Source organism: Ctenopharyngodon idella, chromosome 8, assembly GCF_019924925.1.
Source record: "Ctenopharyngodon idella isolate HZGC_01 chromosome 8, HZGC01, whole genome shotgun sequence".
In the NCBI taxonomy this organism is placed as follows: Eukaryota; Metazoa; Chordata; class Actinopteri; order Cypriniformes; family Xenocyprididae; genus Ctenopharyngodon; species Ctenopharyngodon idella.
This window is the reverse complement of record NC_067227.1, coordinates 16985673-17013139: the sequence shown is the minus strand read 5'-3', so window position 1 is coordinate 17013139 and position 27467 is coordinate 16985673. Positions and strand designations below refer to the sequence as shown.

Here is a 27467-nt window from a genome sequence, read left to right as displayed (position 1 = left end):
GTTATTATTTTTTGTCGCCTAATTAATGGGCTTATTATTTAAGTTAGGTTAACATTTCAGATATCTATTTATTAAATCCTCTGTACATGTTGTGCTATGGCAACTAAATTAACAAATGTTTCTATTTATTTCCCTTAATAACACATTAGCTGCATTATCATCCTGCACATACTAAACTTATAGGGCAGATTAAATGCACATTGTTCCTAAGAGGAGCATCTTGCCCCAACTTGCTTTTTCTAGTTAAGATCTTTGCTTTAACATTTTCCTTATTAATCCTTATTAGGCCTAATTAAAAATGGCATTAAGAGTATATTAGATGTCATTATTCAAAATTGACCAACAAAAGCACCGAATGAAATTGGTTTATAGATCAGTGACATACATATAGATAGAAAACAGACGCCTTATATCGTGAAGGACAGCAAAAGTTGCTGAGTGTATGACTAGTAATGGCAATACTAGGTTGAATCATTTAATACAAGCTTTAAACTGGGATAAAAAATAAATCAATTTTCACAGCCCAATGAGAATAAATCTTATTGAGCAGTTACAGCGGACGGTTAATGCAGGTTCATTCTCTTAAGCGCAGTGGAGGTGGAGATAAAGATCTGTTCAGTGGTGTTAAAGATGATGTTAAAAAGAACAGCGATCGGATGACAACTTCAGTGCTGACTTCACCACTCCCATCTCTCAGAAACAAGACACACTGACCTGTAAGCCCTCCTCCTTTACCTCCAGTCCCCCAAGCTCGGGGTTACATAACACGTGAAACTGGCTCTGTGTGTGTGAGTGTGTGTGTGTGTGTATCAAATGGAGAATGCTGTACATGTGTCAACCCCTCAGACAAAAGAGTCTGCCAAGGACAAGAGTAAACCCCTTCATCCTCTGACCTCTGCATCTAAGAACTAAATCAACATCATACTTCACATATTTAAATATTTATAAGAAAATTTGTTTGTGGTGCCAACGAGCTGTAAATTGGATTTTGTAAATATAAAATGTGCATATTAGGCCTACTGTATAAGGTCATGGCGATGGTCTTCATTTTCCTTAAACTTCAAATATTGTGTATATATCAGTTAGGCACAAATCTGAGCAAGCTCCAATTGATCACACACACACTTTTAGTCACACTCTATCATCTGATCAATGTCAAATGCTAGTCCACTAGAAGCGTTGGTCTTAATTTTTACAACCTTCATTTCTGTCCTTGTTAGCCGAGCTAATAGGATTGGCTGGTTCACACAGGAAGATCACTAAAGCCCTCCCCAATCCTAAGCTAAGACTTTTGAGGTGGACAAGGAGGAATTAGAGGGGATAGAACAACCAAAGGAGGAAGCAAGTCAGTCCGCTTCAGTCTCTGTGCCCGTCTCTATCCACTCGTCCATCCCGTGGCAGGTCAGTCACAACTAGAAGGGGAATCAACACTTTTGCGACCCTCCCCCTACCACGTGATCCAAGGTACAGGGCTACCTGCATCCATTTCTCTGTCAGCAAAGCACAGGGAAAGCCGGCAAAATTTCTTACCTTGAGGAACTTGACAGGGAAGCGTCTGACGACGAGATGGGTAGCGGAGCGAGTGCAGAAGATAAGGAAATGGCCAAGAAGTCCAAAGAGCTGGAAAAACAGCTCCAGGAAGATGCTGATAAAGAAGCCAAGACGGTCAAGCTTCTGCTGCTGGGTAAGAAATCAGTGTTTGACTTCTCCAGTCCATTGGTGTTAAGAAGTTTTGTCTCCAGAACCAGCTTCTTATGCAGAAACTTCAGATGCTTTATGTACATTTGTGCCTGCAATGGGTGGTTACGAATAAGTTGCAAGATAGTAAAATGCAGGTGAGATTAAAGCGACTTCAAAATAAGCAACACCACAGGAAAGGTTATTCATTTTCAGATTTTTTTTAAATTTTTTTCTGGGATTAAGAGTTATAGATGCACTAGGGCAGAGCGTTAAGACATTCTGTAAGCAGAAATTCTGATTTACAAAGGTTTTGAGACAACCACAGGTTATGTAATTATTTCATAAAATATACATCGCAAATGTAATCAATAGTCATGTGTTACTTCTTAATTACATACAAATGATGTCGTTTTAACACCTATCTGATGACATTTACAAAACTTTTTTTTTTTTTTACATGTGAATTAGGCTCTTTTTCAGTCATTTTTTTAGTATGAATGATCTTTAGGTCTAATTAATTTATTAATGTTTTCACTTTTTAAGGATTTTCGAAATTAGCTTTTGAAAATGTTTGCAGGATCGATTCCAGCTTTGCTGTAGCAACATTTTCACTGCAAGGGAAGTCGCCTTAAAAGATCACAACCTGAGGAACCCTGTGAATTGTGGCATATTGACAATAAGACCTGAATCCGATTACTGTGATGATTTAAGCCCCGATCCTCTTAAGCTCAGGTTCAGTTTATCTTCCAATGGGAACGGAAAACAGAGGAGGCTAGTTTCAGTGCTCCTAACAGTTTATTACATCAGGACACTTTAAATCAATGAGCCATTTCAGCAAATCACTGTGAGACAGATGCATTGATTAAGTACTGACCTGATTTCTTTCAGCTTGACAAGCCACTTCCTGTCTGAACAGGAAGTTCATATCCTGCTGTTCTCAGATAATAATAACAATGTTAAAATACTAAATTAGAAGAAAGTAAAATATGAAAATATAATTACAGATGTTGTGTGTAGTGACTTTTGGAAATTAGTTTTGAAATCTTTCTTAATAAATTAAGAAATCACTTCCCTTGCACTATAAAAGTCAAAGAGTGTGCTAATAATGGTAGTGATGTGTGTTCATAACTGACAAGCCGTTATCCATATAATCTAATCTAGTTGCTAAACTAAGCAGTCGTACATTCGTAACAGGGATGACGCAAGTTCGCTTAACACATCACCACGGCTACAGTTAACTCAGGAAGTGAAGGGCACATAAGAGTGACAGTTGCCACGGGAGACGGTTGAGCCCCACCCCCTTGCCCTCGACTGACTGAAGCTCCAAGACGAATCAAAGTGTCAGTGATCTCCTGAGAAGCTTTCCCTAACACAAATCCAATTGGGTCACTTTATAAGCAGGTTAAAGAGGCTTCCTCTGACCTGGCCATCAATGGCAATCTATAAGTTTTCCCTGACAGATTATTTACTGCTTAACATCAACCTTGTTATTAAAATCAAAATCACACAGAGCGGAAAATAAACAGTTAAATTCAGGAAAAAGGCACTGTGAAAGACCTTAACTAGAGTCAAAACCACCATATAGACACAGACCGGTGATATTCAGATCAATATGGTTTGGTCAAAGACCTTTGAACTAAGCTAAAAGTCACAGAGGGGTTGAAAATTTGTCTGATGTTCGGTTTAAGAGCATTTAAGGGCTCCTCATTTGTTCTTATGTACGCTCATACATGTTTCTCTCTCTGTCTTGTAGGTGCCGGTGAGTCAGGGAAGAGCACCATTGTAAAACAGATGAAGTGAGCATAAATGCATGCAACACAAAATACATGCTCAGAAGAGCCCATTAGTATCTTTACAGTTTGAGGAAGCATGTGATTTGATATATATATATATATATATATATATACATACATGTTTCATCAGACCTCCTTAAGTGAATTTTAAATCTCATTCATCCATTCTAGTTGAATAATTTCTTAACAATTGGTGTGCATTTGGGAAATGCCAGCACTTGCATACATTCTTCAACACATTGTAATGCTATCTGTGACCACCAGGTGGTAGTGAATGTGGAGCCTGACTGCACTGTATGTAAATGAATTCACCTACAAATCATTAATCAAAAACACTGTTGTTTCCTCCCCAAGAATTCTCCATCAAGGTGGTTATACGAGAGAAGAACAAATGGAGTTTCGATCTATTATTTTTGGCAATATTCTGCAGTCTGCTCTGGCCATCATCAGAGGCATGGAGATGCTGGACATCAACTTTGGGTCACCAGCAGCACAGGTCTACCAAACAACTCCAACAACACAAAAAGACCAATGATTAGTTTGTGGACATTCACATACTAACAAAATGCACACATTGAATCCCACCGTTAAAGTCGGTATGCAATGAAAATTTTCAAAATGCATGTTATAGATCTTACTGTGAACAATTTATCTGTGCATGTTTCATTTTTTAAAATGACCTCATTTTCTATTTATTTGGCCTTGTAATGTTTAATCAAAATGTCTTCCAGTGAAAACGACAGACTTTTCCCTGGTGACATATGCCGGACTTCTCCAATCTTTTAGTCCGCTTAAACCGCGTCTCTGCAAGCTCCACTTTTGAGTGCAACACCCACATCTCAAAACCCAATGAATAACTGATAGATAGGACCTCCGCCTAACATTTTTTCTTTTCTGGTAATCCGTTACACTTGAATGTACGTCATAACAGGGAAATAAAGATCTGTCGCTACTTTCATTTCATCAAGACATATTAAATAAACAAAACAATTGAAGACAGGCCGCATGGTGCCTAACAATGCCCATTTTACTGTCCCATGCAGGAGGACGGTCAGAAGCTCCAGAACCTGTCTGACTCCATTGAGGAGGGCACCATGCCTCCAGAGTTGGCAGACGTCATCAAGAGGCTATGGAAGGATTCAGGCGTGCAGGCCTCTTTTGAAAGAGCTGCTGAGTACCAGCTGAACGACTCCGCTGGATAGTGAGTACAACACTCAACAGGGACAGCAATACCTTTAAAGTTATGCTTTGGAGATTTTCAGCACTTTAGCAGATGTAATTCAGGAATCTTTAAATGACAGGCTGAATTATCTTCCACAGCTACTTGAGTGAAATGGACAGAATCTGCAAACCTGACTACCTCCCTACTGAGCAGGATGTGCTGAGATCTCGAGTCAAGACTACTGGTATCATTGAGGAAAATTTCTCCTGCAAAGAGCTCCACTTCAGGTGTGTCTTACCTCAACTGTTGTGCATATATATTAAAATTGAGAGCCACAAAAATGGTGCTGTAATGATACTCAAGACCAAAAATGATTTCAGCAAAGAAAAATTAACCAAAGCTTTGAATGAAACCTTTTTGTGTTTTTTACCCTGGTCCGCAGGATGTTTGATGTGGGCGGCCAGAGGTCCGAGAGGAAGAAGTGGATTCATTGTTTCGAAGGTGTGACTTGCATCATCTTCTGTGGAGCCCTGAGCGCTTACGACATGGTGCTGGTAGAAGATGATGAAGTGGTAAGTGCTGATCTTTAGCCAACATGCTTAAAAACATAGGTTCTTTATTGGCATGTGTGGTTCCATGAAGAACCTTTAATATCCCTGGAACCATTTCATTGCACAAAAGGTTCTTTGTAATGAAATAAGGCTCTTTAGATCATTATGTTCTTAACACTAAGAAAATCTGGTTCTTTTAAGGACTGTTTACCAAAAGGTTCTTTGGGGAACCCAAAATGGTTCTTCTACGGCACTGCTGTGAAACCCCCGTTTTGGAACCTTTATTCACATTCGAAACATTCCCAATTGAATGGTTTGATACTGATGTTTGAGGCTTTAGCATTGCTTCTCAACTTATATTATTTTGTTTCTCATGTTTTTCTAGAACCGCATGCACGAGAGTCTCCATCTCTTCAACAGTATCTGCAACCACAGGTTCTTCGCCACAACTTCCATTGTGCTTTTCCTCAACAAGAAAGATCTCTTCCAGGAGAAGATCAAGAAAGTCCACCTGAGCATCTGTTTCCCTGACTATGATGGTGAGGTCTCTATATAAACAAACACCTTTAAACAGTAATTTACCCAAAAATGAACTGTTAACTCACCCTTCTTTCATTCCAAACCTGTATGACTTTCTTCTGTAGAACATAAAATCAACCTGGCCATTCCTGGCGAACAAGGACTGGGACTGTCAAGCTACAGAATGACAAAAAAGCACCATAAAAGTATCATAAATGAGGTCTTCTCATGATAGCTGTGTGTGAAGAACAGACTGAAATTTAAGTTGTTATAATCTTGATTTGCCTTGGCAAATTCATGATATCGACAAATGAATCATTCTATTGAGTCACATCTTTTCAATGAACTCATTGAGCTTATTGACTCGAACCATTCACAATGGTTAACAGACTATTAGTGAACTTTCAGTCAGTTCCTGGTATGGCTTCTTATGGCTGGTATGGACCTTTTATGGTGCTTTTGCATCCTTTTTGAAGCTTGACAGTCGTTCACTTTCATTATATTGAAAAGAACTGTCAGGGTATTCTTTAAAAAAAATTACCTCAGTGGAAGATAGAAGGTCCTACAGGTTTGAATCAGCATGAAGGTGAGTAAATTAATTTCCATTTTTCAAAGAACTATTAAAAGTAATTTATCATGGTACTGGAACTGTAAACACAAATACAGTCACTACCATGGATGACTATGATAATTGATGAACATCTCAATTTTCCAGGTCCAAACACATATGAAGATGCCAGCAACTATATCAAGACTCAATTTCAGGATCTGAACATGAAGAAGGGCGTGAAGGAGATCTATGCACACATGACCTGTGCCACAGACACAAAGAACGTCGAGATCGTGTTTAACGCTGTGACAGACATTATCATCAAAGAAAACCTTAAGGACTGCGGTCTGTTCTAAACACTATCGACTTTTTCAAAGGTACGTTCCCTGAAAAAAAATCAGATTCTTACACCCTGTCTACACTGGACATGAGCGGAACGTTAAAAATCAAATTGCCGCCTTCAGTTGACGGATTCGCTCTCTATTCTATTCAGAGCCACTACAGCTACTTGATTTTATGCACAAATATTTGCTGACTTGTTTTTCAAACCCAGCTTGTGAAGTTTTTGGTCTCTGGTCTATTAAATAAAATCAGATTTTGTTTCTAATAATTTGTATATGAATTAAAAAGTACGAACATACAAATAATAGTAACAGTCATATAATAAGTAATTTTATATCAATGGATTTGAAAATAAAATAACATTGAAATAAACTTAGATGCATAGTTACTCATTCATTTTACCATTTCTGGATTCATCGACCTGGAACCGTGGCAGCAAACGTGCTTAGATGACGTAAAGCTTCCACGCTTCCAGTGTAGACAGGGTGTTATAACTTCAGAAAGTTCTATAAAATCATTAGAGAATTAGCTTTTTTTCTTCAAATAAAATAATTACCTTTTATATAGAAGCTTGTTTCCATCAATGAATAAAAATTAAAAAGCACTGCAAAAAATGCTTTTCTTACTTAAAATTTTTGTCTTGTTTCTAGTCCAAATATCTAAAAATTCTTAAATCAAGAAGCATTTTCTAGATAAGTAAGAATTATTGTCTTGTTTTCAGAAAAAATAAGTCAAAATTAAGTGAATTTAAAAATAATCTGCCAATGGGGTAAGCAAAATAATCTTATTTCAAACCAAAAACAAGATTATTTTGCTTGTTTTATGCGAAAAATTGACTTTAGAATTTTTAGATATTTGGACTGGAAACAAGACAAAAAAATCTAAGTAAGAAAAGATTTTTTTTGCAGTGTAATTGCAACTTTTTATCTCACAATTCTGACTTTTTTCTCAGAATTGCATGATATAGTCGCAGTTGCGTGTTATAATGTCAGAATTGCGAGATATAAACTTGCAATTCTGAGAAATAAAGTAAAAATTGCGAGTATATCTGGAATTCTGACTTTTTTTCTCAGAATTGCGACTTTATAACTCACAATTGCGAGTTTATATCACGCAATTCTGACAAAATAGCGAGAAAAATCTGAATTGCGTTTCCAAGTCGCAATTATTATTATTTTTTTTACATTTTTTTTATTCCGTCACGGAAACAAGCTTCCGTACCTTAAAGTGATTAACTATTTTTTAGTGATTTAAGTGATTATCTTTATTCAAAAAGTTATTTTCCAGATCTTTCTGCCCCATCCCCACCTGAATGATTGGATTTACTCTGATGAAGTTGCCACGGTAACAAAAGAACATCCACAGGTGGCATGAAGGTGAACTCTACAGCAAGCAGTCAAGTGTGGTCAGCGGATCCCCGGGCAAAAAACAACCTCAACATAACAACCAAACCTCAGAGACTAGATCCAGATTAGACTAATGGCCTCTGCTCTCTAAAGGGACTCTAAAAAACATTTCCTGACAAACTTCAAACTGCTAGTAGAGTCAATAAGAGAAGGATTACCAAAGAAAGGGGACTTTTGATGCTATGAGTTAATGATGCTTGTAGAGAAGCTCCTCTCACTGTGTTTTAACGTTAAACCTATAGAGGTTTGACTGTTAGATGTTTTTTTTCCATTCATTTCCAGAGAAATAAAAGTAAATTTAATGCAATTAAATTCTGATGTAATAAAGACATTGTAGTGGAACATCAGATCCCATGCTAACAATTAGAAACACGTACAGTGCTGCGCAGCGTCTGGTCTCCTTTGAGAGAGAAAAAACTTGCATATCATCAAGACCTGATTGTTTGAATTTAACCAGCTCACACAATATGTGAAAGATGTTTCTTTTTCAGCCCCAAACATAGTAGGGCAGTATGTTTTGTAAATAAATGTAGGCAAAAAAAATCTGTTTCCAGAAGATTCTAAATAAAACATATATGGAGACATAAATATATATTTATGATACAGTATTACAGTTACAAGTGAAAATTCTAGAATGGCCTGGTGCTTTGTTTTAAACCTGAGGTCTGAATTTGTGGAGATGTTCTGGAATGTAAATGTAGGCACATGAAATAAAGACTTGCATCAATTCCACTGGTTGCTGGTGTCAGATTACTATTATGTGCTGCAATTGTCTGGCCATTAGCACTACTGTAATTGTGCACTTACATTGTTTTAATTGGGAATTTCAAACACTGACCCTCTATGTCAGATCTAATTTTGAATGAACCACAGTACAAAACACGCTTTTTGCTAAGAGCATTATATAATCAAAAAAGGGGTGTCTTTATGACAGCTAAAATTAGTAAAGATATCCAACAATCATGAGACTACACATAATATACATTTAGAGCCATAGGCACAATCAGAAAAACAATCGGAAAAGTAGGAAATAAAAGAGCCAAAAATGGCAATTGCACAATATTATATCAAATACACGGTCTCATTAAAATATGACATGGTGAAATACATTTAGGTATGATTCAGTATACTTGTCTTCACTGTTTGAACTTTGAAGACTGAAAAGATAAAATAATCTTTCATCCATTGTTTCAAAAAATAGATTATTTTCAAATGATGTGTTGTTAATTTCTGATTCTGATTATGTATATGTTTCCTTAAAGGTTTGCATATGTATTTTCCTCAAAACTGCAGCAATTGGTGACACGGTACTATGGACAATTATAGATGATCAGAAACAACCGTTAAGAACGGAAAAGAAAAAACATTTTTAAATAATACTAAAAAAATGAAAATATGAAAAGGTATAACCAAGTTTTCAGTGCTATCATTACCGTTAGTTGTTCATTTGCACTTTCATGTTTAAAATAGTTGAAACTGATATAAAAAGGAAACCACAGATTGTTGAATGAATCCAGACTAATTCATTGAGTACATCAATGTTCCAGTACTGGAATATGTGGATATTGGCTGTCTTGCAAATAGTGGTGACTCTGGCTATGTGGCATGTTCTGGGAGCAAGATGCTATGGACATCTAGTGTTAAACTAATGGAAACCCTTTTCATATTAAATACAGGTATTACAAACCAGATCACATTGTGTCAGTTTGTTTAAAAATACTGAAATCCACAGGATTAAACAAAAGCACATCAAACAAGTCTTAGAAAAGGCTGTACTCCATCAAGATGTGAATGCAAATCCGGCCATCATACTCTGTTTTTATGGCATTTGTTCCAAAGTGTTCTTGACCAAACAGTGGGTCATTATTTTCGCACCATTCAGAATTAGAAAAGCATTTGTTCACACCGTTACTGGTCCTCAAGAAATACAAAAATAGTGTGTTATATAAACTGTGTTATATAAAGCGATTCATGTCTAATTAGTGAAAAAATGTGTCCTGTTGCTAAATTACTAAAGGTACAATAACAATATAACACAACGTTCAATGATAGTTCCCACACTAGCTCCGTTTCACTCATCATACGACTTAATTCTTCAAAATTCTGATATGTTTGCAAATAAAGTCTTAAAGACAGACCTAAATAATTAATAAATTAGCTAAATAATCACTATGAAATGCACAGCAAAATTGTTACTTTCCTATAAGAACTGATAGACTGTTATTAATAGGACTCAGATTGAAATCTTAAAGATATTTGATGTAATGGGGGTTGATATATAGTCACATGATACCGTCCATTGTAGATTTTGATCTATGCATAGTGGTGTGTCATGTAATACTGATAGAGGAAACAGGAAATGAACAGAATGAAGCTGTATTGGCAGTAAAATAAAGACTAAAAGGAAGTGGCAAAGAAATAATGACCATCACAGACTGTCATTATAAAAAAGGATGAGGGGAAATAAAAGAGTCTCAAAAATCCTGTTCATGGTCATAGGTACCGCATTTCATGTGAAGGGTGCATGCAGCGAGGTGGCAGTCTCTCTCGCTCATTCGCTGCCAGAGGAATTACACAAAACCAGGAACAACCAGTCAGTGAAGCTCTGAAATCCTCCATTAGCAACTGTAAATAAAAAATGTCTAAATATTAATCAATATAAAAACATTTCGGGGTTAACGCATTTCATGTTTTTTTAATGTCACCAGGGGTCTGTGGTTTTTCCGTATGTATGCTTCTAAATTTAGGAAAACATAAGTACAAATGTATTAATGTGTTAAAACATTTAAATCAGTCCTATAGGTTTTGTCCCTTTTCTCTTTTCTTGTACATACCTTAGCACACAGATGATGCTTCAATAGAGGCCACATTCTATGAGGTTATTTTTGATGATGACATCAGTGACTGCATCAAACACGAATTGTACGTTCTTGGTATCTGTGGCACAGGTGAAGTGTGTGTAGATCTCCTTTGTGTCCTTTCTTTTGTTCAGATCCTCAAACTGGCACTGGATGTAGGCCGCTGCTTCCTCATATGTGTTTGTTCCTAAGCATCACACAACATAGGTGGCTTTAAGATTTGTGAGATTAACTACTGTTCAAATGAAGATTTTTTTTCCAAAAACATTAATACTTGTATTCAGCAAGGAAGGATACATTAAATTGATCAAAAGTGACAGTAAAGACATTTATAATATTACATAAGATTTTTATTTCAAATAAATGCTGCTCTTTTGAGCTTTCTATTCAAAATCCTGAAGTATCACAGTTTCCACAAAAATATTAAGCAGCATGACTGTTTTCATAATAATTAAAAATGTTATTTGAGCACCAAATCAGCATATTGAAATGATTTCTGAAGGACACTGAAGACTGGAGTAATGATGCTGAAAATTCAGCTTTGCCATTACAGGAATAAATTACATTTTAAAATATATTTAAAACAGAAAGAGTTCTTACTCCAATGACTTTTTAAGTGGGAATATGGAGAATGTCACATCAATGAACAAGACATACAGTGCAGAGCACAAATGAGTACACCTCCTCTAAAACTTCTGAAAGTCAGCAATTACTCAATTACTTAGAAGACATGTTAGGGTTCTTCAGAGATATAATGTTCCAGCAAGTCTGCTTAATCAGTTACCAAAGAAGCATGTCAAAATTATTCAGGAAAATAAGATCTTCTTATCAAGGTGATAAAATGTTGTGTAGCAAAAGTGAGTACACCCTACTAAAAGTTACTAAATAAAACGAAATAAAAAAATTTCTGGTGTAAGTTTAAGGCAATGTTTGATCAACAGGTAAGTATATTGAACCAAAACATTTAAAGAGAAGTAATTTCTTGACAATTAAAAGTGTTATATAGCCCACTGAATCATTCTCAGACTTCATGCTGACAACAATGGAAGCACTTGGGAGAGAACTGTCAGAAGACTTATTTCTTAGCACAAAAGAGGACGGTGGTACAAGAGGATTACCAAATGTTTTAAGTGTGAAAATATAGCAAAAATAACACAGAAATTCAAAAACAATGGACTTATGACAAGGCCCCTGAAATAATCAGGCCTTCATTTTAAGCTTTTCATTTAGTGATGAGGGATTTTTTTGCTAGACAAAGAGCAGGAGAAATACCAAGCGAGTGTCTCAGAGCCAGCAAAAGCTATGAAAAGAGTGACTGTTTATCTCACAAAGTAAGATACAGCCTGCAGAAATGACATGCATGGTTGTTGTTCTCACTGGAACTACCTACTGTAGCCAAAGCACAATAAAGTCAGTTAGCCATTTCCAAAGCCCATATTTACAAAACATAGATTCTGGGAGTGAATATTCTGGTCTCATGAGACAAAATCAATCATTTTGGATCTAACAGCATCCAAAATGTTGTGGTGTTGCTAGAGGAGGAGTACAGTGAGAAGTGCCTGGTTCCCACAGTAAAGTTCAGTGGTAGTAAAGCTCTTATATAGGGATGTATGAGTGCTGAAGGTGTGAGGGAGTTGTGCTTTATCAATGCTGTCATGAATTCCCACACCACTGTGTAATTTAATATACAAACTTGAAACAGAAGATGTTACCCTTTCCTCATTCCCTGCATTGTTGGGCATTTTTTCAACATGACAATGAGGATATGCATTCTCCTAAGGTAAAAAACCTTCTGTGGACATGTATTGCACTCAATCTTAACACTCTTGAGCACCTGTGGGGGATTCTGTAGGGACGAGTTGAGCAACACTCCCCATTAAAGATCAGGGCATTTAAGGAGCTCATCATCCAGGAGTTAAACAGAACAGATGTGACAATTTGTCATGAACTTGTACACTCCGTGCCAAGAAGGGTCAGAGCAGTATATTCAAAATTATAGAGGGCATCCTAAGTACTAGAATATTATACATTTGTTGAATTAAATCTAGGGTGTACTCATTTCTGCAGTCCTTAATTTAAACAAAATTGGTTAATTTTATTTAATGGCTATTAATGGCATACATTTCTCAGTTTTTATTATGTATATGTTTAATACATTTTAGTTTTGCCATCTTTCCATGAATTGTATTAGTGATCATAAAGAAAACACATCTTTTGTATTTGTTTAGAGGGGCTGTACTCATTTATGCTGTGCACTGTAAGATGATTAATTGGGGGACAATTAAAAAATAAATAAAATAAAAACATTTTTTTTTTTTTGAGGAGTAAATTGAGGCATCTCAATGATTCAAGGTTTTTAGTCCAGTATGAAAAACACTAATTCATCTTCTTGAAAAATGAACCGAGGCAAAAGTTTTCTATAATGGTCCAGCCCATTGGCAAAATAAACTGTGCCACAATTCCACATGACTGATTTCAATGAAATACACTGAGTACAAACCAACATCTGTAAATGTACTGTGTTTTAAAAAATAAAGACAGAGAGAGGCACTAAAACATCTCTAAACTGGTAAGACTCAACTTTCACCCGTCCTGGCAGGATGATAACTAGCAGACACAAAACAGAGGTTTTTCCACAGTGCTTCCCCTCATCTGATAGGCTGTTCAAACTTAACCTCACGTAGTCCCTTCTTCATTTTTATAACTTTTTATAAACAAGCAATAATTCATCCACTCTGCTGTTTGCTCTAAAGGCTCTACCAATATAATGATGCTCAAGTAAAAATATGATTTACTGATTATCTGAAGTTCAATTTAATTTTAGACATGATTTAAATAGTTTTCCAGGACTGAACTAAAACAGATGGTTCAAGTTAGTAATACAACTATTGTTGAATATACTGTCCTGAAACAAATGTTTGTTTGTTTTTTGAGTGGCATTATCATTTATCACATATAAATTTATCTGTGAGTTTAAGTGCAAGCTACAAATTTACTTGTGTTAATGTTTGTTATTTAAGCCACTTTTCAATCATAAGTACAATATTTTATTTATCCTCACCAGAGTATTCTGGGTAGCATATCGTGAGTGGACTTCTCTTGATCTTCTCCTCGAATAGATCCTTCTTATTGAGGAAGAGGATAATGGATGTGTCTGTGAACCACTTGTTGTTGCAGATGCTGTCAAAAAGCTTCATGCTCTCATGCATACGGTTCTGTGGACACATAAAGATCAACATATGACTCAGAGACTCATTCATCTGGTTCACATTCAATTGGACCATTGCTTGGTTTGACAACTGAGAGCTGAGATTTGCATATGAATTAAGAAATGCCTAGTGCCATGTTGGAATTAAGGGTTATTTAATTCTAAAATGTGCATATTGTTCCACTGAAAATCAATACGCAACCTCAAATCATCCTTTTATGGAAAAATAGTCAGAGTATTTTAAGAAATTAGGTCTCATGAGGAAACTATGTGGGTTTTCCATGAACTGTGAGAAAATCACTTTAACACAACCAGGACAAACGGAACATCCCCTGTGGTGGCTATGGAGAAAAAAAACAAAATACTGAGGTCTGCTAGTAGCTTTTCTCACTGATTATCAACTTTTACTATATTTGCATTAATCCGTCATATCAAATGTCTTTAAAATTGGCCATGTGATCTTGCTAACAGACTAGTATGTCATTCTGATTTAGCAGTGAGATCGCTGTGGAAAGGAAACTCACCATCTCTTCATCTTCAGCTAGGACCAGGTCATAGTCGCTGAGAGCCACACAGAAGATAATGGCAGTGACGCCTTCAAAACAATGAATCCATTTCTTCCGCTCTGAACGCTGACCACCAACATCAAACATCCTGTTTGAATACAAGCAGTATATAGTGATCAGGCCATGAGAGAGAGAGAGAGAGAGAGAGAGAGAGAGAGAGAGAGAGAGAGAGAGAAGAAAGAAAGAAAGAAAGAAAGAAAGAAAGAGATGACATACTTGAAGTAGAGCTCTTTGAAGGTGAAGTGTGTTTCTACAATGCCAGTGGTCTTGACCCGAGTTCTCAGCACATCTTGTTGAGTGGGCATATAGGTGGGCTGGGATATCCTGTCCAGGTCATTCAGGTAGCTGGACAAGAGACAAACCATAGTGAGCATTTTTGAGTGAAACCACTTACAAAACAATATGTCAGGATGGTTTAAAAAGCATTTAGAAGGACATTTTAAAATCACCACATTATTTTCTCTGTAGTTTCTTAATACTCCTAAATGCATGATCTATTATGTAAAATGTGCAGTATGTAAGAAGAGTTTTAGAAGCTGGAAAACATTTTTAAATATGCACCTGTTCTGAGACCTCCACATAATACTTTTATTTTATTTTATTATACTTTTATATGTTTTTGAGCTGACAACCCCCATTATTTTCATTCAACAAAATATGTGACAAAAAGCTGGAAGAAAAGCATGCAGTTAATGTTTTTCACAAGTTTTACAATAAAACAAGTATCTTTTGCTCACCAAGGCTGCATTTATTTGATCATAAATACAGTAAAACAGCAATATTGCGAAATATTATTACAATTTAAAACAAGAGTTCTCTACTTAAATATGTTTTAAAATGTAATTTATTCCTATGATAGCAAAACTTAAGCATCATTACTCCAGTCTTCAGTGTCACATGATCCTTCAGAAATATGCTGATTTGGTGCTCAAGTAACATTTCTTTTTATTATCAATGTTGAAAACAGTTGTGTTGCTTAATATTTTTGTGGAAACTGTGATACTTTTCTGTTCAAAAGAACAGATTTTGTTATATATATATATATATATATATATATATATAATAGGTGTGGGACGGCTCGCTGTAAAAAATCGAACCGTTCGGTTCTCCACCCAGGGTTTGGCACACGCTTGCATCCCAAATCTGACGACGCATCTATAATATGGTTTGTTGAAACAGACAGACGGATTCGGCTAATGTATGTTTCAGTTGATGGATATGCATTCTGGTTTCCCAATACGTTACAACAGCGATGATCAAAAGAACATGGACAAAACAGTCACTCTTTGTAAACAAATGTTCAATGACGTGCCGAAAGCTCTATGACCAGTCATTTACGCCATCATCACTCGGGTGTTGATAGCGCGCGAGCGCAGGTGAGACCTGAACATCTCACGTTGCTATCTGTGTTTAAACTAAACTCGTTTAAACCTTGCCAATTTAAACATTCATCCGTAAGACGCGAAAGAGAACTCGTGCGCGCGCTGTGAGGAGATTTGTGTGTACTCATCCGCGTACATGGAGAGCCGCGTCACAGCGCGCAAATACTCTCGCGCAAATTCTCTTTCAAGTCTTGCACCTAAACGGACAAATTCACACAAAAATTGTCAACATGCCCATCTTAGCGAGTATCCTAACAAACATAGTAGGTTATGTCTTAAGAGAAAAACGAGACAGGCAACGCATGTGTATCAGTATCAGTGTACTGGATCTTTGAATTATGTCTTAAAGGGACAGCAGTCTAATATTCCTGCTCTGTTTTAATGTTAATTGAACTTTAAAGCACGAAGAAATCACTCTTGACTGAATAGCTTTTGTAACTTCAACAATATTTAAACTTTATTTAATTATTCAAAGAAGTTTATATGCAGTGTTATTTTATATTTGATTACTTTATTCAATTTCTGTACCTGAAAGCTGTTAGATACCTGAAAAACCTGTAAAGCATTGTTTATTTCATTTGTATCTTAGCTCTCATGTATTTATTTGTGCTGTTTCTTGTAGTTAGATTATTTGTTTTTATTTTCTTTATCTTTATTTGACAATTGTCCTATTTTTTTACTGAACATAGCACATACCGAACTGTACCGAAACCGTGACACTAAAACCGTGATACAAACCGAACCGTGAGAAATCTGAACCGTCCCACCCCTAATATATATATATATATATTTATTTATTTATTTATATATTTAAACATTATAAATGTCTTTATTGTCACTTTTGATCAATTTATTGCATCCTTGCTGAATAAACAAATCAATTTCTTTTTAAAAAAAAACCTTACTGACGCCAATCTGTAGTGCCACAAATCTTACTGACCTCAACTATAGTGTAACTTTTTTTTTTACGATTACAGTGGTGGGGATGGGGTGCGAAGGTTGTTACAAAGGAGATTGGGGAGTGGGTTTTGAGAATAGCAAAGTACTCCTCTTGCTAAAATAAATATGTATCCATCACAACGACCCACCCACTCTGATTTTGCTATAATACAGGAGCTCACAGCACAAAGCTACTCTCTCACTGGAAGATTCAGCTATACAGTTTCACTGCATAAACGCACGAGTTCACTGAGAGGAGAGAACTTTGCTCTTGATTATTATCACTGGAAACATTCTTAGTGGCTACTAAAGCTGAAAACAGAGCAAAAGAATGACTGTAACATGGAAAAATCTGTGAGGGAAAAAAAGTTGAGCAATGCAATTCAGAAAGCCACAAATTTCCCCACAGTCAATGAGCTGGAATCTACCAGGTAAAAAATGCTGAACAAGTTTGCACAAGGCTAAAAGAGCTGTGCCTGAGGTGTACAACTGTGCCTCAATCTGAACCTTCCCCATTCAGGAAACCAAAATCTGATTTACTGCAAATCAATCGCTTCAAACAAAAGCATGATGATTCTGTGGAGACATGTGGTACAATAAACCAAAGGTATTGTAAGTGAAAACAATATTTGCAAAATTACTATCTAAGTATATTCTGTTCAAATAATTGTATAGTTTAAGCCAGTTTCTGTAAACAATGCCCCCAAAAAGTATTTGGACACTTAAATGTTTAGGATTGTTACTGCACTATATAGCAAAACATCAGACCAACAACATTTATTTAAAAGAAATATAGCACAAACAAAAATATGTTTATTTATATATTTAGACACTTTCTGGATGTCAAACATGTTATTGTGATGAACTACACTTGTGATTACTCTGCTAGGCCCCACAGAATAGCTTGTGAGAAACCTTGGTCCATCTAAAGAAAGTGCACTTACTAGGCTGCTGAATCATTGAGCTGATACTCTCGTGATCTGATGAAACACGTCTGCACTCCTTCATCCTTCCACAGCCGGCGAATGACCCCAGAGAGTTCAGGGGTCATGACCCCTTCCTCTGCAGTGCCGGCGAGCACAAAAAGCTGACGGGCATCATCCTGATGTTAAACAGAACAAAATATAGATATAGAATAATATAAAACAAATATAGATTTTCTAATAGAAAGGGGACCTATTATGCAAAATCAACTTTATATTGTTTTTGAACATAGTTATGTGTCCGCAGTGTGTGTACACAAGCACCCTATTTTGGTAAAAATCCATCCACTCCATTTGTTATTTTCCCCATAAATGTGAAACAGTGTCTCAAAATGAGCTGTTCAGGAATGTACTCCTCCTCTGAGTGAGCTGTACACAGTCTGCCATGTTTATCTCCTCATGAGAGCGTTGAACAGCAGCATTCAAATAAGAAATGTATTCTCAAATAAGAAATATATTTCTTATTCTATTTTTCTTTTGTTGTTTGATTCACATTCACAGCATATGTAGCAGTAGGTACTGTATATTACGTTGCTGTCACTTTAATACACAGATTTAATATATACACATATGATTTCTTTCCCTGCTGTTTACATTCACATACATAACCAACTGTGTTTATAATGACGAAGTACCGCAATGTCACGCAAGCGTGAGGAAAGAGCTGTAACGGCACAGTGCTATTCTGGATAGGGGGGCGGGAGCAGCAGCTCATTTGCATTTAAAGATACATGCTCCCACTTAAAAATGAGCATTTACAACACAGTAAAATAAATTATCTATGGGGTATTTTGAGCTGAAACTTCATAGACACATTCTGAGGACACCTGAGACTTATATTACATCTTGTAAAAAGGGGCATAATAGGTCCCCTTTAAATAATGTTGTTTATTACTATCTATATTGCTGCATATAAATAATTAAATATTCTTCCTTGTGTTCATTTGGTGAAAAACAGTGAGGGAAAACATCAGTAGATTCTTACTATATTTAGATATTGTGACCAATTATGGTGGTACAAAGCATCATGGTTTTATAAATGATCAAAAATACATTTGCCCTGGGAAGGTTGAAAAAATAAACTTTTTTTTTTTTTTCCAAGAACTAAACTCAGATTGGGTTGTCCAGAGGGTGAATTTTGTAGACACTGCTGTACTCAAATTCCAGCACTGTGCAGTCTAGACGAGAGAAGTAATAAATGATTGCTTATGGGTAATTCTGTGTGCATTATTAATTTATGTATCTTACCGCTCTTGCAGGTTCCCCAAAGTCGATCTTTAAACGGCCCATGGCCCTGATAATGGCAATGATGGACTGAATAGAGTTGCTGTAAACCACGACTTTATACTGCTTGCACTCCTCATCTGAGTAACCATCTTCATGAATGATCCTAAAGTAAAACAAATCAGATGGGATAACTACATCTACGGCGCATCAAACAAAACAATTAAATCAACAAAATCCAATAATAACTGCCAGCAGCGTTCCCTCTAGTCCAGGCTGTTCTGATTTTGATGTTGGTCCTCCACGGACCAAAATGTTCAGTACAGAGAGCAAATCAAAAGACATGCGATTTCTTGAATGGCCATATAATCATTCATTTATATACACATTTTCACATTTAATATAAAATATTTATTATATACAATTTTATTTTTATTTTGATTATAAGTATTAATTACATTATATAATTTTGATATGTTCTAATAATACATATATATATATATATATATACACACACACACACACACACACACACACATAAAGTAGTACACACATAAAATAATCATTTACTATATTATATTTATTTATGTTTAGGTTAATGTAATGTATATATGTATATATATCTAGAGGTAACATTGACTGCAAGTCTCATTCTTGCATATCACATCACAAGAAAAAGATATGATTAAAAAAAAAAAAAAAAAAAAAATCAAAAGACTCACTTCATTTGCTTAACTATTGTACTCTTCCCTGATTCCCCAGCACCTAAAAGAGGACAAACAACACAGAACATTGTTGATGAATTTGATATGGGAAAATCAATAAATGCAGTTTATTCGCCTGACCCCAAACATCACACGCTCAGGAGAAGGTCTACATTAGATGAATAGAAGCTTTCAACCTCTGCCTCCCACATCACAAGCCCAGCATGAGCAGCAGAACAAGCTCTCTATTTCGGGTTGCGCTTGCCATACGGTGAGATTAAATGCCCTGAAGATGAAAGGTTTGTCTGATGTTAGTTCCCCCAGCCAAAGTGTTTGTTAGGACAGCAAGAGCTACGATAGGTGAGCTTTTTATAACCAAGTCAAATGACTCACTTGGCTTATTAACCAACACACCAGAAAGAGATGTTTGTACAAACATGAGCAAACAGGCCAGTGGACGCATGGTGTGTACATACTGTAATCCATTGTTTTACTGTATTTCTCAGTTGACGAGTGAAATGGATAACAGGAATAAATAGAACATATTTCACATTTATATGCAAATTAGCAGGTACTGCATGATGTTTTCAGCACATTTTGGACATGGAGTAACAGAGTTTGTCCTCTACAATATACTTTTCCATTGGTTATCTGAGACATCACATCAAAATGAATAAGATTTGAACTTCAAATATTCTATGGCTTGTCATTCTGGTGAAAAATTAAAATCAATCAGTTAATCAATGTTGTTTTATTAAGCACATTTAAACACAACCGAGGTTGACCAAAGTGCTGTAGAAAGAATAAAAGAATGACTTAAAAGGGAACAAGACAGAGGAAAAATTCAGTCCACTTGGTCAACTGTTCAATCTTCAGGATCATTTGTGCTGGTGGTTACATGCAGCAAATCTACTGTAAGATGCATTAAGGGTTAGATCAATAATGTCTGCTTCTGAGGTGTGGCTTACTGCCCTATTAGCCCAAATTTATGGCAGGGTGAGGGAATAACTGTGGGTCTTTGGGGCTAGAGAATCATGTGGAAAATTTCTTCTGAACGTCTTGAACCGCAGGCATGCTGCAGATGAGAGACAGCCAAAACGTCCTGCCACGTCTGATGAGGCCTTGGCACAAGTAAAAGCTCAATGAGTTATCAATGGCTGAGAGAAACTGAAAAAGTTGCCTTTAAAATCAGTCCTGGACTTGCCAAAGATTCTTGCTAAACAGAGAACACACAAACCTATTGACCTTTCCAAATGTGATCAGTTAAGCAAGCCGGATCTAAGATTTTTTACAAGAGTAGTTCACCCAAAAAAGCTGACTCAGTTCAATTTCTGCACGAATCATTATTGGTTATATGAACTGGATCAAATGATTCACTGAAGAGATTCAACAGCAAAAATTCATGAATCCGAAATTGTTACATCTCTCATTAACTAAAATCAGCAATATAATCTGACAACAATAGCATCATAGATTTTTCTTAATTAGATCAAAAACTGAAAGAACAAATATATATATTTAAATTGTATTATTTATTATTGCAAAAAAGGTACCTCATAAAAACGTTTTCATTTCACATACAGTATATGTTGCATAGTAAAATAAACAGGCAATTAAATAAATAAATAAAAATACAAATAAAGTCCAAAATGATTCCGCAAATGATGTTGGGCTCGTATAGACTACAACTGTATGGTTTTATCACTAAGCTAACAAGCTAATTAGCTTACTCATTTCACTGATTTATGATCGGCCAATCTCAATGCAATCATTCACTACACATAAACTGGATGCTAGATCCGAACTTCCACACTTTTCCCTAACTGCAACTCTGGAGTGAGAGCCACACACGGTCTAGATTCCATCCGAGCATCAGGTCTCGCACCGGGACTGTACAGCACAGCCACAGAATCTCCACATACACATCTGTGAACGCTTTGAATGGGTGTGTGAATGGCTTACTCCTGCTGTAATTATATAGTTAGTTGCAGTGGCATGTGCAGTGTGGTTTAGATCACCACTATTATCAACCCCAGCTGAGCAGAACCATGCTTTATGATTTATTTTCCTTTAGCTCTTTATTTTTCTTTTCAACAGTGCAGGTTTACATAGAGCAGTGAGCAGGCAGACACCAGAGGCCAAACCCCCTACTGAGCAATATCCTCCTGTGGGATAATCATGGTGTTATCAAACAGAAACTAATTTTAAATTGAAACATCTTCCCCTTCTTTTCGAAACTGACAGTTGTTTAACAGAGTGTTCAACCCAAAAATGAAAGGTCTGTCATTATTTACTCAACCTCATTGTTTCTGTGGAAAACAAAAGGATATTTGTTTAACCTTGACACAGCTCTTCCTCATACAGGAACTTTTACAGTGACCTGTGTGACCTTTTGAGAGACCCCTTCCTAAAATATAAAGGCAGCTACATATTTTCATATATTAAAAACCCAACTACACTATGTGAGAAAAATATTAAGTGTGTTATTATAAAGAAAACAAGTTTCCTAAATGTTTCCAGTGTTCAACACCTCAATAACAGCATAGAGAATCGTTATGGGTGAATTATTCCTATAACCAGTGAAACTGTAAAGCACACATGTGAAACTAAATGAATAAGATAATATATATCAGCATTATTTTAGTACTATTTATATACTATTTTAGTGTTTATTAATATTTTGATTTAGCTTTTATTTTTATATTTTCAGTTTTCATTTATTTTATATCTCTATTTAGCTTTAATTTAGTTCAGTTGTAGAGTAATTGTAGTACTGTAACGTGTATGTTCTGTTTAAGTTTCTTTTTCACTGTGTTTCCTGTTGTGGTTTGCCTGTGTTCTTTGTGTCCTAATTAGTTACTGATTTAATTCACCTGTTCGTACTTATTTTGATTACTCTCCTTGTGCATTTAGACCCAGAGTTCTGTCAGTTTATTTGCCCAGTATCGTCTTATTTTAATGTGGATGTTCATGTTTTCTCCAGCAATCTCCTGAGTGTTCTGTGTAGATTTAATAAAGACAGTTTTTGTTCCCTATTCCTTTCATCATGTTCATTCATTACAACCACTGGTGACAGAATATCGCACCCTAAGGAAGGATTTTTGTGCAGTTTTTCTTTCTTTCTTTTTTTTCCTCTCCCCCCTCACATATGGACCTAGCCACACTGATAAAAATGATTCTGTGAAGTGAATACTACAGAAAAAACAAATGCAATTTCTACATGAAAAAGTTAGTTCAGGCAAGAATTTAAAAAAAGTACTCAATTATAAATATAAATTTAAGTAAAACCTACTCAACTTTTCTGATACTGGTGTTCCCATCATGCACTGGGGCAACCTAATAAGGTTGTTTTTTTTTTTTTGCTGTTCCAGCTGTATTAACACTGTTTTATCATTACTTTTGATGTTATGCTTAGTAAATTTTGTCACATCTAGAGTTAATTTTCTACTCAAAATGACACTATCTATCAAATGTTACCATCATTGTGTATTGTTTACCAAGTATTGAAGTCTCTGTGTTCGGGTGAGTGTTGCACTCGGTATTTATTGTATTATTTACTTAGATGTTTCTAAATTAAAGCATATACTTTAAAAGCATGGTTTAATTCATTTCATTTTATTTGAGTTAAAAGTATTGCCAAGTAAACTTTATTATTATTTTCTTTGTTAAATTTATTTAACTTAGTTAAATAGATTGTACTTAATTCTATATATGAAATTAAATAAACTAAAAATAATTAAGTAATATTTAATTAACTTCTTTATGAATGTTAAGTTCAATAGTAAGAGTTGTACAGAGCGGTAGCAGTAAAATTGACTTAAAATGTGTTAGTGCAACTGCTCTGCATCGAGCAGAAGGACCATTCCCTGGAGGACCACACCAGAGATTTGGATTTGGTGTGCAACTCAATATCCGGACCGCTCGCTCCGGTCCAAATCAAGCCTCCTAGGAAACGGCCCTCGAGAGGATTTTGGTGCGTTTGTAGAGTGGGTGCTAGTGAACAACGGATCTGCGTTCACCATCTGCCCACCGGAGGACATCATCAGCTCCACTCCAGACCCAAAGCCCAGACAGCCATCAACCCCGATGCATGGACATGATGCCAGAGCCCACTGCAGACACTAACCCTAAAATTTACATAAACCCTGCCCCCGAGAACACGCAACAAAGGGGTGAGGCCATGTTATTGCAATACAGTACGTAACACAAATGCAATAGAATGTCATAAACAAAGGGGTGAGGCCATGTTATTGCAATACAGTACGTAACACAAATGCAATAGAATGTCATAAAAGCAAGATGCCAACATAAGTTATAACCGTAATTAAACTAAACTATACCTGTTCTATCTTCATGCAGCATATATTCACTGGCACTGTAGGCATCTTACAACAGTTGCCACACGAGTGATTTATAGATTATCATGACAGAATATGCTAATCAATGACTTTTAAGATAACTAACCATTCAGAAATGTCCTGTTGCAGTCTACATGTTGTCACTTCTTCTTGAGTCTCTCCATCATTGTCCGACTTCAGTTTGAACATAAAAGGCTGAACAGTTTCTGACATTTTCAGTGAGTCTGTGTGAGGTAATCAGCGCTGCTAACACTATGTGCTAACACAAGCTCTTGAAAACCCGCCCTCTGTTTAAGAGCAGCAATTTATTTGCATTTAAAGGGACACACACAAAAACGGAGCGTTTTTGCTCACCCTAAAAAGTGACAAATTTAACATGCTATAATAAATTATCTGTGGGGTATTTTGAGCTAAAACTTCACATCCACACTCTGGGGACATCAGAGACTTATTTTACATCTTGTAAAAATGGCATTATACCACCCCTTTAAAAAAATTCAGTTAGATGATTTTCAATTAAACAATTTCTTATTGTTTTAGTTCTAGTTAATAATAACAACACTGATATATTCAGTTGTGTGGAATAGAAAGAGATGAACAAAAGTGGAACATAAAAGAAGCTATTTTGAGAAATGTCTGTTTATTGTCCATTAAATGGAAGTCAATAGCCTCCAATGTAGTTTGGTTCCTAATTTTTTGTCAAAATATCTTCGTTTGTGTTTCGCAGAAGAAAAAAAGTTAGACAGGTTTGGAACGATATGAAGGCGAGTAAATGACATTATTTTCATTTCTGGGTGGAGTATCCCTCTAAACAGACCACTTGAATTGCAGTTCAGCCAGAAGCAATACTATAGTCATCATAGCCTAATGCCCCTGAATCTGCTGATGTCAGGAAAGCCACAGTGAACACAAAGAAAAATGCACAAGTGAGTTCCCACAATGTGATTAAGCTAAGAGCTCATTGTGCAGTGCTAATTACAACTCAGCCATAGTCAACTCTGCTAGACAGTTGCAATCCTCTTGCCTACAGGTATGTAGCCATGCTGTCTAAACTTGCCAGCAGTTTTAAAACTGCAAAACTTGCAAAAGCACATAAAAATTATTTGGGAATTCAGGATGACTCTCAGAACTTGCCGTCCTTGGACAGTTCTTTCAGAGTGGCTTTTATTTATAAAGTCCATTCTGTGTTTAACGGAGCATGTAATATTCGGCTCATTGAAATGCTCGCCCCACTTCCAGCATACTTCTGCATTCAGAATAAAAAGCCAAATCCCCTTGCATGCCCCAATGCATGATTTAAATGCCAAGAGGGGAAGGGTTTCATAACTTGAGGAAAAAAAAAAAAAAAAGAGGATTTTTCATGCACACAAAGACTTCTGTACAAATGATGACCCGCTGACATGAATGCTGTCTTGGATACTGTCTGCTGTCATCTAATCTGTTTGAGACTTAAAAATGAAAACATTACATACGAATATGACAATATCACCATTAGACAAAGTGATCATAACTTTTGATTGTGTAATCTATGACTGCAATGGTTTTTAACCTGTTTCGACATAGAATCTGCATGCAGAAGAATATCACAGTCCAAAGGAAAACCATCCCACACAAAAATCACAGATGTCATTCAATATTTGACCACTCCTCTCAAAAACCACAGTATGGTTCACTCCAATAAACTACCTCCCTGTCTGTCACAAGGCACTTGCTACTTTATGGGAATATCCATTTACATTAATTCATTTAGCACTTTTATCCAAAGCAACCCACAAAGAACACAAACAAAAGTGATTTACACAACTAAAAGTTTAAAAATGTATGTTAAAAATATCTGTGAGAGTTGTCTAGTACTATGCACCATCTACTGTATATTACTCTACACTAGCTGACTACCTGCTTCTGTTAATATCTTTAGGGTGCATCTGTCCATGAAAATTAGTAGGTATGCAACCAATAAAGTATCCAAAAACAAACAGACAGACAAAACACCATTATTTTGTCTCTCTAATGGTCTGAAACAACCATTATCTTCTGCATTCCATCACGCTTTGATAGCTGGAATTCTGCCACAATCACACCATTACTTTCCGCTATTTTCCTCCATCACACTGCTGTGATTCCAGGGTGTGTGAGCGTGGGTTTGGTTACCATGTCATACAGAGCAACCAAATGCTGTGGTTAAATATGGTAGTAAAATGTGATGCTCACTGGATGTTTTGGGACACCGGGGGAGAATTTCCAAGGGGAAACATGTTTTGACAGCACACTGAGCCAAGACTAGTACAAACACAACACATTCTGTTTTTACATGAAAGCAGGTTTGAATAATATTCAACAGGTTGTCGACATTTGTTTTACACTCTGCAAACATTTCAGCATATCACAGCTGAATACTTAAGTTTTATTGCTGCCTTTAATTTTAACGTGAATATATGCAGTGAAAAGTTCATTTCACTTTTTGGACAGCTTTGCATGAAGACAATCGAGCTGAAGCTCCATAAAATAGAGATATGACAGAAAAAAAAATACACATTGTATTTGCAACATAGCATGAATTACTGATCACAAGCATTAAGAAAGTCTACTGTATATCATACCGAGCAGCAGTAGTTTGACTTCTCTGGATGCTTTCTCTCCGTCCTCTCGCAGGTTCCGATCAATCATCTTACTCCTCTCCATCGCTTCTTTATCCTCAGCACTTAACGTGCAACCCATTTTTCAAAACGTTTATAAACAATTAATAAAAACCCTTTAAAACTGAACGCTGCGGTAATTTTCCTAGAGCTTGAAGAATAACGAAGCCAAAGAGAGAAAAGGCGTTGGCAGGTTTGCACGTGATGCTACCAGCGTACGAAAACAGATACTTTAAAACATATTAAACCGCGGCTCTGATAACATAAAGCTTTTACTGGACCGCGATCCACTGCAACTACATTGGCTGGGACAGCGCAAATCCAGAAACACAGAAAAATAATGTGTTCGTGACTAAAAAGTTTCCACCGATGAGGTTCTGCGGTCTGTTGTGAACGCCAGTTTAAGTTTTTTTCGCCAAAACGGTATCCAAGACTGTATCCAAAACATGAAGCTAAATATCTCGAAGTGGATCACAGTGGTGCTGTTCACGAATCGGTGTTTTTGAACGAATCTTTTAAGTGAATGAATCCCTCTGTTTCACTTCCATGCACTGAATCAAATGTTTCGTTCGCAGAAGTCTCTTTGAATCGTGTGACTGCTTTCCT

At 36.2% G+C, this 27467-nt stretch overlaps 2 protein-coding genes across 2 annotated transcripts; one reads left to right on the top strand and one right to left on the bottom strand.

Annotated features, from left to right (window-relative positions):
• Nucleotides 1-1264: 1264 nt before the first annotated feature.
• Nucleotides 1265-9722, top strand: gnat2 (guanine nucleotide binding protein (G protein), alpha transducing activity polypeptide 2). The gene is made up of 9 exons (XM_051903743.1): nucleotides 1265-1684; nucleotides 3434-3476; nucleotides 3828-3969; nucleotides 4517-4674; nucleotides 4794-4922; nucleotides 5078-5207; nucleotides 5572-5725; nucleotides 6421-6632; nucleotides 7874-9722. The coding sequence occupies exons 1-8, from the start codon at nucleotides 1567-1569 to the stop codon at nucleotides 6609-6611; spliced, it is 1065 nt and encodes a 354-aa protein (XP_051759703.1). The 5' UTR covers nucleotides 1265-1566; the 3' UTR covers nucleotides 6612-6632; nucleotides 7874-9722.
• gnai3 (guanine nucleotide binding protein (G protein), alpha inhibiting activity polypeptide 3) lies at nucleotides 8888-27467 on the bottom strand. The gene is made up of 9 exons (XM_051903741.1): nucleotides 26826-27467; nucleotides 19886-19928; nucleotides 19188-19329; nucleotides 17901-18058; nucleotides 14852-14980; nucleotides 14594-14723; nucleotides 13923-14076; nucleotides 10838-11048; nucleotides 8888-10628 (listed from the first exon to the last, which is right to left on the bottom strand). Exons 1-8 carry the CDS (start codon nucleotides 26941-26943, stop codon nucleotides 10858-10860), a joined length of 1065 nt encoding a protein of 354 aa, XP_051759701.1. The 5' UTR covers nucleotides 26944-27467; the 3' UTR covers nucleotides 8888-10628; nucleotides 10838-10857.

What these genes read in the sequence shown, in the direction of transcription:
- gnai3 (XM_051903741.1), bottom strand. Translation starts at nt 26,943, where the DNA reads ATGGGTTGCACGTTAAGTGCTGAGGATAAAGAAGCGATGGAGAGGAGT. An exon ending in TTCAAAGAGCTCTACTTCAA is followed by an intron (nt 14,724 to 14,851) that starts GTATGTCATCTC and finishes GTATTCAAACAG; the next exon opens with GATGTTTGATGTTGGTGGTC. An exon ending in ATGCTACCCAGAATACTCTG is followed by an intron (nt 11,049 to 13,922) that starts GTGAGGATAAAT and finishes TGTGATGCTTAG; the next exon opens with GAACAAACACATATGAGGAA.
- gnat2 (XM_051903743.1), top strand. Translation starts at nt 1,567, where the DNA reads ATGGGTAGCGGAGCGAGTGCAGAAGATAAGGAAATGGCCAAGAAGTCC. An exon ending in TTGGGTCACCAGCAGCACAG is followed by an intron (nt 3,970 to 4,516) that starts GTCTACCAAACA and finishes TGTCCCATGCAG; the next exon opens with GAGGACGGTCAGAAGCTCCA. An exon ending in CTGAACGACTCCGCTGGATA is followed by an intron (nt 4,675 to 4,793) that starts GTGAGTACAACA and finishes TATCTTCCACAG; the next exon opens with CTACTTGAGTGAAATGGACA.